Source organism: Mandrillus leucophaeus, unplaced genomic scaffold (assembly GCF_000951045.1).
Source record: "Mandrillus leucophaeus isolate KB7577 unplaced genomic scaffold, Mleu.le_1.0 Scaffold2, whole genome shotgun sequence".
In the NCBI taxonomy this organism is placed as follows: Eukaryota; Metazoa; Chordata; class Mammalia; order Primates; family Cercopithecidae; genus Mandrillus; species Mandrillus leucophaeus.
In genome coordinates, this window is record NW_012102031.1 from 14,317,801 (window position 1) to 14,326,314 (window position 8,514).

General features: G+C 54.6%; 1 protein-coding gene across 2 annotated transcripts in view; it reads left to right on the forward strand.

Moving 5' to 3' along the window:
- Positions 1–5,817, forward strand: part of ASCC2 (activating signal cointegrator 1 complex subunit 2) — a 55,852-nt gene extending 50,035 nt beyond the window's left edge. For both annotated transcript variants that reach the window (XM_011979109.1, XM_011979110.1), the window contains 5 exons: positions 732–831; positions 918–1,048; positions 1,920–2,022; positions 3,880–3,959; positions 5,246–5,817. In XM_011979109.1, the coding sequence (XP_011834499.1) occupies positions 732–831; positions 918–1,048; positions 1,920–2,022; positions 3,880–3,959; positions 5,246–5,417 (586 nt within the window). In that variant the 3' untranslated portion in view covers positions 5,418–5,817. The remainder of the gene's footprint in view (positions 1–731; positions 832–917; positions 1,049–1,919; positions 2,023–3,879; positions 3,960–5,245) is intronic.
- The last annotated feature ends 2,697 nt before the right edge of the window (positions 5,818–8,514 follow it).

The window sequence follows — 8,514 nt, forward strand, 5'->3', positions numbered from 1 at the left end:
TTCAAGCGATTCTCCTGCCTCAGCCTCCTGTGTAGCTGGGATTACAGGCACCCACCACTATGCCCTGCTAATTTTTGTATTTTTAGTAGAGACAGGGTTTCACTGTCTTGGCCAGGCTGGTCTTGAACTTCTGACCTCGTGATCCACCCACCTCGGCCTCCCAAAGTGTTGGGATTACAGGAGTGAGCCACTGCATCTGGCCCCATTTTACCTTTTAACAGTGGCTCTTGGCCTGGCACAGTGGCTCACACCTGTAATCCCAGCACTTTGGGAGGCTGAGGTGGGGGGATCACTTGCGGTCAGGAGTTTGAGGCCAACATGGTGAAACCCCATCTCTAATAAAAATGCAAAAATTAACTGGGTGTGTAGTCCCAGCTATACGGGAGGCTGAGACAGAAGAATTGCTTGAACCTGGGAGGCGGAGGTTGCAGTGAGCCGAGATTGTGCCACTGCACTTCAGCCTGGGCAACAGAGCAAGACTTCCTCTCAAAAAAACAAAAAACAAAGAAAAAACAATGGCTCTTGGGATGCCCTCTAAAGTGACTGGAGCCATCCTTATGGGCACCAGCAGCAGTGAGAGTCCCACCTTCCCACGCCCTCACCAAGGCTTGATTTATGACTCTGTGACAGTCTGAGGGCTGGAGCAGTTAAGCCTGTGGTCTATGGACCCTCCATACCCTGTGACCTTCCAAGCCTGATGGTTTTCCTCTCTTTCTGCTGTTCCTTCTCAGCACCAGGAAGGAGGAAAACACGCGGAGTTTGCTGAACGACAAGCGTGCAGTGGCGGCACAGCGGCAGCGCTACGAGCAGTACAGCGTGGTGGTGGAGGAGGTAGGCTACCAAGGCCAGGTCTCTGTGGGGCCGGGGAGACCGGGCCAGCCCCCGAGCCCCCCAAACCCATGCTTATGTCATTGCAGGTGCCACTGCAGCCAGGCGAGAGCCTGCCCTACCACAGTGTCTACTACGAGGATGAGTACGATGACACATACGATGGCAACCAGGTGGGCGCCAATGATGCAGACTCAGACGACGAGCTCATCAGCCGCAGGTGAGGCCGTAGAGGAGGTGGCATTCCAGGGCAGAGCAGCTCGCAGGCCCGTGGGGCTCCCTCACCCACTTGTTTACACAGATGCGGCAGATCCAGGGCCCAAACTCAGTCCTCCTGACTCCTAATCCAGTGCTCTTCCACCCCCCAGCCCATCCTAAATGGGGCAACATTTATTCAGTGTCATGCAGTAGCTTTGCATTTTTCTTTTTTGAGACAGTTTCCCTCTGTCGCCCAGGCTGGAGTGCAGTGATGGAATCATGGCTGACTGCAGCCTTGGTCTCCTGGACTACAAGTGATCGTCCCACCTCAGCCCCCTGAGTAGCTGGGACTACGGGTGTGGTGTGGTGCGCACTGCCACACCCTGCCACTTACTGCCACGCACCTCCACACCCCGCCACACCCTGGTAGCTCTTCTCTTTTTTGCAGAGGTGGGGTTCTCACTATGTTGCCCAGACTAGTCTCACTTCCTGGGCTCAAGCAGTCCTTCCACCTCAACCTCCCAAAGTGTGGGCATTACAGGCGTGAGCCACCGCGTGCAGTCCGTTTTTCTTCTTAATTGAATAAAACGTTTTCAGGCGGAATGTTACAGCGATTTCCCCAATACAGATCAAAGCAGAGCTGTCCTGACTAAAGAGAGAACTGGAGACCCTCCCGGCCCCATCTCAGCCTCCCCCTGAACCCCCACCTCAAATTCTGTTAACCTCAGAGAATCCAGGGGCTAGAGCAAAGCTGGCTTGAAACCCCTTTGGTTTTTCTCAGCCTCCTGAGCCCTCCTGGCGGCCCCCTCTCACCCAACCAGGTTCCCTCCTCCTTGTGGCTCTTGCTCCTAGTTGAACCTTGTCTTTGATCTCATTTCTCTCCACACCCTCAGGCCATTCACCATCCCTCAGGTGCTGAGAACCAAAGTGCCTAGAGAAGGGCAGGAGGAAGATGACGACGATGAGGAAGAGGAGGCTGACGAGGAGGCTCCCAAGGTACCTCCCTGGCAGGTGGCAGATGAAGGGGAAAGTGCAGTTCTGAAGGGTGAATCAGAAGTGCCCCTCACCCCTCCCTACATCTGGCCGTGAGGCAGCCCCAGCCTCACTGGCAGGGACAGGAGGAGTCACGTTGAGCCCAGGATGTCTGCTTGGAGAGCTGCTGGCTTAGAACTCACTTCTGCTGCCCACTAGTGAGGACCCAGGGGACAGATTAAAGGCAGGGCCTCTGAGCCGCCAGCTTCATTATTAGGCCCAGGAGCCTGGGGGTCAGGAGAAGGGCAGTTACCAGCACCGTGCCCAGGATGGCAATTCTTAAAATCAGAGAGGAGTTTGAGCCCAAGGGCCCTGGGAAGTCATCTGGATCAGTAGGTTAGAAAATTCTACTTTTTAGCAGCTAAACTTTATTTGAATGAAATCTTAACTAGAACCTCAACATATAGAATAGATAAAAGCGGTACTACTCAGGTGACGGGGCAGCAACCTGGGATCATGCCCCACACCAGGGTAACAAATTCAGATGTTTCTGGGGCTGGGTCACCAACGACAATGAGTAGCGGGGCCTGGTGGGGACTGCGCTGAGCAGCGGGAAGCACATGCCCTGCCTCAGGGGCTCCTCGGTGGAAGCACAGACTCAGGGTTTCCACAGATCTCTCTGCTTCTCAGGCAAGGGGTCAGCCCAGATTTTTATGTGAAACCTACCAGTTTTGTGTGTGTGTGTTTTGTTGTTTTGGAGATGGAGTCCCACTCTTGTCCTCCAGGCAGGAGTGCAATGGCGCGATCTTGGCTCACAGCAACCTCCGCCTCCCAGATTCAAGTGATTCTCCTGCTTCAGGCTCCCAAGTAGCTGGGATTACAGGAGCTCGCCACCACACCCGGCTAATTTTTTGTATTTTCAATAGAGACGGGATTTCACCATGTTGGCCAAGCTGGTCTCCAACTCCTGACCTCAGGTGATCCACCCGCCTCGGCCTCCCAAAGTGCTGGGATTACAGGCGTGAGCCACCGTGCCCGGCCTTCTTGTTGTTTATAGAGACAGAGTCTTGCTTTGTCACCCAGGCTGGGGTGCAGTGGGGCAGTCATGGCTCATTACAGCCTCAAACTCCCAGGCCCAAGCAATCCTCCCACCTCAGCTTCCCAAGTAGCTGGGATTATGGGCTCACACTACCACGCCTGGCTAGTTTTTATGTTTTTGTAGAGATGGGATCTCACAGTGTTGCCCAGGCTGGTCTCAAACTCCTGGACTCAAGTGATCTTCCCACCTAGACCTCCCAAAGTGCTGGGATTACAGATGTAAACTACAGTGCCTGGCCTTTTTTTCCTTTTTAAAGCTACTGGCCACCAAAGCCTGTCTGTGGTTCCTAGGTCCCGGTTTTTCCTTGCACTATTGGCACAGAAGGCTGTCCTTGAGAGTGGGCACTCTCACACATGCTGCTGGTGGTGCCAGAGTGAGGCCTAGGCCTGCAGCTCCCAGGACCACTCAGCTCCCAGGGGTGGCTCCCACAGCCTTCAGAGCCCTTCATGGCCTCTCACAGTGGCCATCCTGGCCTCCCCGACACTCCCATTTGTCATTGTTTTGCCATAACTATGGTCTATCCACTCTACCAGCCTGTCCAGGAAGCCTCAGTCCCTTCAGCTGCCACCTGCTCAGGGAAGAGGTGGGGCAGGGGGCTCCTAATGGAAACCTCAGACCACAGTAATCCCGCTCCATTCCTGGGCATTGCTCTGCCAGGCTGCAGCTTCCCCCCACACATGACATGGAGGCATCGACAAGATTCACTTGAGCAGGGCCTCACTGCCGCTTAGGAAAATGCGGCAGCTCCTGACTCCAGATTTGGTCTTGTCTCCCTTCCACAGCCTGACCATTTCGTGCAGGACCCTGCAGTGCTGAGAGAGAAAGCAGAAGCCAGGCGCATGGCCTTTCTCGCCAAGAAGGGGTGAGCATTCAAGGGGCTGCTTCTAGGGGGACCCCTCCCAGCATCTGGGAAGGGCCCAACCAGCCACCCAGGAAACCCACACGTACACCCTAAGTGCTCCATGTGTATTTAGTTCTCACGATAACCCTGTGAAGTAGCTACCATTATCACTATCCTCATTTGACAGATGAAAAAACTCAGGCCCAGAGACATTAGGTAACCAGCCAGAGGTCACACAGCTAGTAAGTGACGGAGCAAAGATGGAGCCCAGATGGCTCAGCTCCAGGGTCCCCACTCATAACCATTATTTGGTGAACACAGGAGGGGATTTATCACCCAATGCATCCAGGGCTAGCTGATACCAGGCAGAGTGTAAATGTGAGAGAGCTCAGACAGACAGACACACATCCTTTCCGGCTGATAGAGGTATGGAAGTGAGGAGCACTTGAGCTGGGCCCCTAAGGGTGAAAAGGGCTCAGAGGAGTTTGTCATATGAGGGCAGAAAAGAAAGCAAGCAGGCATGGTCAGGAGAGGGATCCTTGAGGGGAACTGAGATCAGTACCCAGAGACTCCTCATCCAGGCCCCACATCTTCCCAGTGAGGAAATATTCAGAGGGGCCGAGGATCTGCCTCCACCTAAGGCCAAGCCAGGAGTAAAAGCCCACTCCCTGATCCTGGCCCTAGGCTTCATGCAGCACTGTCTACTGGGTGCAGGAGGCCTGGCCACAGGGAAGGCATCTGGATTTCATTTTGAGGGCAGTGGGGAGCCACACAAGGTTGTTGAGCAGGGAGCAGAGCAACCCTGACTTCTCATCCATCCCAACCCCGAGTGCGGAGCTCTGGCAAATCCCGGTGGTCGAGATGGTCTGAAAGGGCCCTAGGTCGCATCTGTGAGTGCTCTTGGTCTTTGGAGGCTGCCAAGCAAAGCCCTAGGGTGGAGAACAGGAGTAATGTCTCAGCTGCAGCATGTGGCCCCAGACGGAGAAAGGAGGAGACCCCCCCCAAAGCCCGCCCCGTCTCCTGTGTGCTGTGTCAGCCCTCTAGCTGTGCCTCCGCTACACATAGCGATGGGGGCACCTGGAAGCAAGGCCGAGAGAAGAGAAAACACCAGGCTCGGGGCTGGTCAGAGCCCCAGGGCCCTGCCCCTGCCGGGCTCCATCTCTCCTTCCATCTGAAGTTGGGACATGGGTGACCCAGCCCAGTCTGCGTGTCCTTTCCCAGTGAACACCAAGGCAGGCTGTGCGCTCTCCCTGCCAGAGCCTCTTCCGGCTGACAGATTCTCGTGGGGTGGGTTGTGTCTCCCTCAGGTACCGGCATGACAGCTCAACAGCAGTAGCCGGCAGCCCCCGGGGCCATGGGCAGAGCCGCGAGACAACCCAGGAACGCAGGAAGAAGGAAGCCAACAAGGCAGCAAGAGCCAACCACAACCGGAGAACGATGGCTGACCGCAAGAGGAGCAAAGGCATGATCCCATCCTGAGGCCTGGTGCAGGGCCAGTGGGGAGGCAGCGGCACCAGACTCACCAGGCTGCGCTCCCATCGCCTGGGGCCTCCTCACCAGGGTCCCCAAGTTCAACTCGACCCCTCAACAGCCTCAGCTTTGCAGCCCGAGAAGGCCGCCTCTCATCTACCAGCCAGCCATGAGCGCCTTCCTGCAGAACACACAGTGCCTTATGCCACAGCCGAAGAATCCATGGGGCCGGCAAGCAGGCACCTTCCCCCAGCCGTGCTGGTGGGAAAGGGACGGGCATGGAGTCCCAAGGCAAGCGCCACAAACCTCGGGCCACAAGACACCACTTCCCCTTTACCCTGGACAGCAGGAAACCTGTATATTCAAAAACAGAAAGAGGCCTGCTAATAAAATTTTTGACCCTTTCAAACGAAGATCCGTGTATGTCCATGACCCACATTCCCTGTGTCTCATTCTTCAGGGACGGCCGCCAGTTGGAGGGCAGGATGGTCAGTCAGAATGGTCAGGTGCTCTCTCCATCAGCCTCTTGCTTGCGGCCCCTGTAACCCCCCTAATGCTGCTCTGCATTGCTCTGTGACCCCAGACTGTCACCCCCTTCTCTGAGCCTCCAGTCCTTGCTAGTGGAATGAAGGGCTGGGTGGGGGGAGCCCCTGTGGTCCTTTCCATTTTCTCATTCAGTTATGACAGCTCCACCGTAGGAGGTAGGGACCATTTTCAGCCCTGTAGTGCAGGTGAGGAAAATGAGGCACCAAGGACTGAAGGCACCTGCCCCGGCCACAGCTAGAAAGTGGCAGAACAGGAATTGGACCCTGGCCTTTATAGGGCTATAGAGCCTGTAGGTGGTGGCATCTCCATCTCACAACGGGTGCAAGGACATTCAGCCAGTGGCAGAGGCAGCACCCAAACTCAGCACCTCATGGTGGCATCTGCACTGTAATAAATCCCCCCAAATCGAGAGTTCACACAGAAACCTTAAGAAACAAGTGAGACTGTCACTGCCAAGCCCTGTGGAAGTGAGTGGGACTTGGTTCCTCAAAGCCCCTTCCCAGGCAGGGCCAACCAGTTCCTAGCGTGGCAGCAGCTGCCAGGCCACCATGCATGTTGTCAGTCAATGGCGAGTCAACAGTGGGGCATTGACTGGGCTGACCCTAGCCCAGCCCAGCCTGGAGCCCCATCCTGTCAGCGGAAGCCAGGGCCCATGCCTGGCTGGACCTTGACAAATCACCCTGGATGCTGGTGCAATTTATTTGCACGTGCTTAGGATGAGAGTCTGAAGCAGAGGCAGACAGGCACTTGATGGATTGGTTTTGTTAGGTCAGCCCACACAAGTGAAAATCAATAGCAATCCCTCTGCCTTGCCAGCCCTCTTGGTCTATTTGAGATGCAGAGCAGATACGGGGATGGTGTCCTCCCCCTGAGCTGCTGAATTAGCTGAGATCAGGCCCAGGGTCAGTCGTCCTGACGGGCAGCAGGAAGACTGTTTCCTCCTGGAGGCATTTGCCAGGGACCTCCCTGAACTCCTCAGGTCCAGTGCTTGTCCCTGGAGCAAGGCGAGGTGAGTTGGGAGTTCCCAGGATTTACTGGTCTTACCCGTTCCTGTTCACACGGCCCCTCTCACCTTCTCTTAGTCTCTATACCTCCCACCCACCCAGACTGGTGTTCAGGCCTCATGTGAAAATCCTGGTTTAAAGGATTTGAGGAGGAGGCAGGTTTTCAAATTTTTCAGAATATAGTGCCAGGTCAAACTTCATCTCCCTTGAGGAACTACTACTTTCTCGTTTCAGATCTCAAAAGCACTCTTTCAGGGATGCTTTGAAAACAGCTCAGGGGCTATCCAGAATGGTGTTCCTACACCTACCGCCTCGCCTCTCAGGGCCTCAGTTTTCCCATCTGTACAGTGATCCAGTTGGACTGGATGAAATATTTCCACTTGGTGTCAATTAAATCCTCTGAAGAGATCCCAAGGTTTAATTAACATTGGCAGCTGCTCCAGCCTGTGCAACAGAGTGAGACCCGATCCCTACAGAAAATAATAAATAAGGTGGGTATGGTGGTACACACCTGTAGTCCCAGCTACGCAGGAGGCTGAGGCAAGAGAATGGCTTGAACCTAGTCGGCGGAGGTTGCAGTGAGCCGAGATCGCACCACCGCACTCCAGCCTGGCAACAGCGCCAGTGTCTCTAAAAAAAAAAAAAAAAAGAAAGAAAAAAAAAGAAAAGGCAGAAGGGAGGGAATTAAGGCCACAAGGCAGGCCAGCCCACAGCCCAGTCATTGGTTCAAAGCCCAGCTCTCAGTGTTTGTAGCTTGTTCTCAGGAGTCAGGGACTGGGCAGTCAGCCCGGCTGGAAGGGAAAAGGAAGGGGAGGGCAAGTGCATCTACTCATATATTTGCCAAAAATCGACTACGGGCCAGGCATGTGTGAGAAAGACCCAGACTCTGCCGTCTTGGAAATCACAGTACAAGAGGCATATGGATATTAAATAAGACATTTTGGAAAAATGATTAATAATAATTGTGCTAAGTCCCAATACATGAATGAAGGAATGAGTGGGAAGAGAAATAAACAAGCAAAATCAAGAGAAAAAGGCTGAGAGCAAAGAGAATTCCCAGAAGCAAAGAAAGAGAAAGAGAGAGACCAACTAGGCAGAGGCAATGGGGTTCTCACTGGGGCTCTGCCAGGAAGTGGCGGGGAGGCAGCCAGCAGGACAAATGGAACAGGAGGATCCTTCTTGGAAGGAAATGGGCATTGACAAGGAAGAGGGGGCTTAGAGGTGGGGAGGGGTGTTGGCACCCAGAGCATGTTTATGGGATGCCTGGAAGGAGCTGGGGAGGCACCCAGGCTCCAAGGGACCCACCTGGAGGAAGGCCAGTCCCCAGGGAGAGGAAGGGTGGAGCAGAGGCTCCCCAGAGCAGCTTGGCATCTGGCCGCCTCTAAATCTCTGAGTGTGGGGCAGCAAGGCAGGGGCTTTCACTGTGGCCAGAGGCTGTTGCAATTCAGTAGTCAGAACTAGCATTAAAAATTCATTCTGAGGGTTGAGTGCAGTGGCTCATGCCTATAATCCCAGCACTTTGAAAGATCAAGGCAGGTGGATCACTTGAGCGCGGG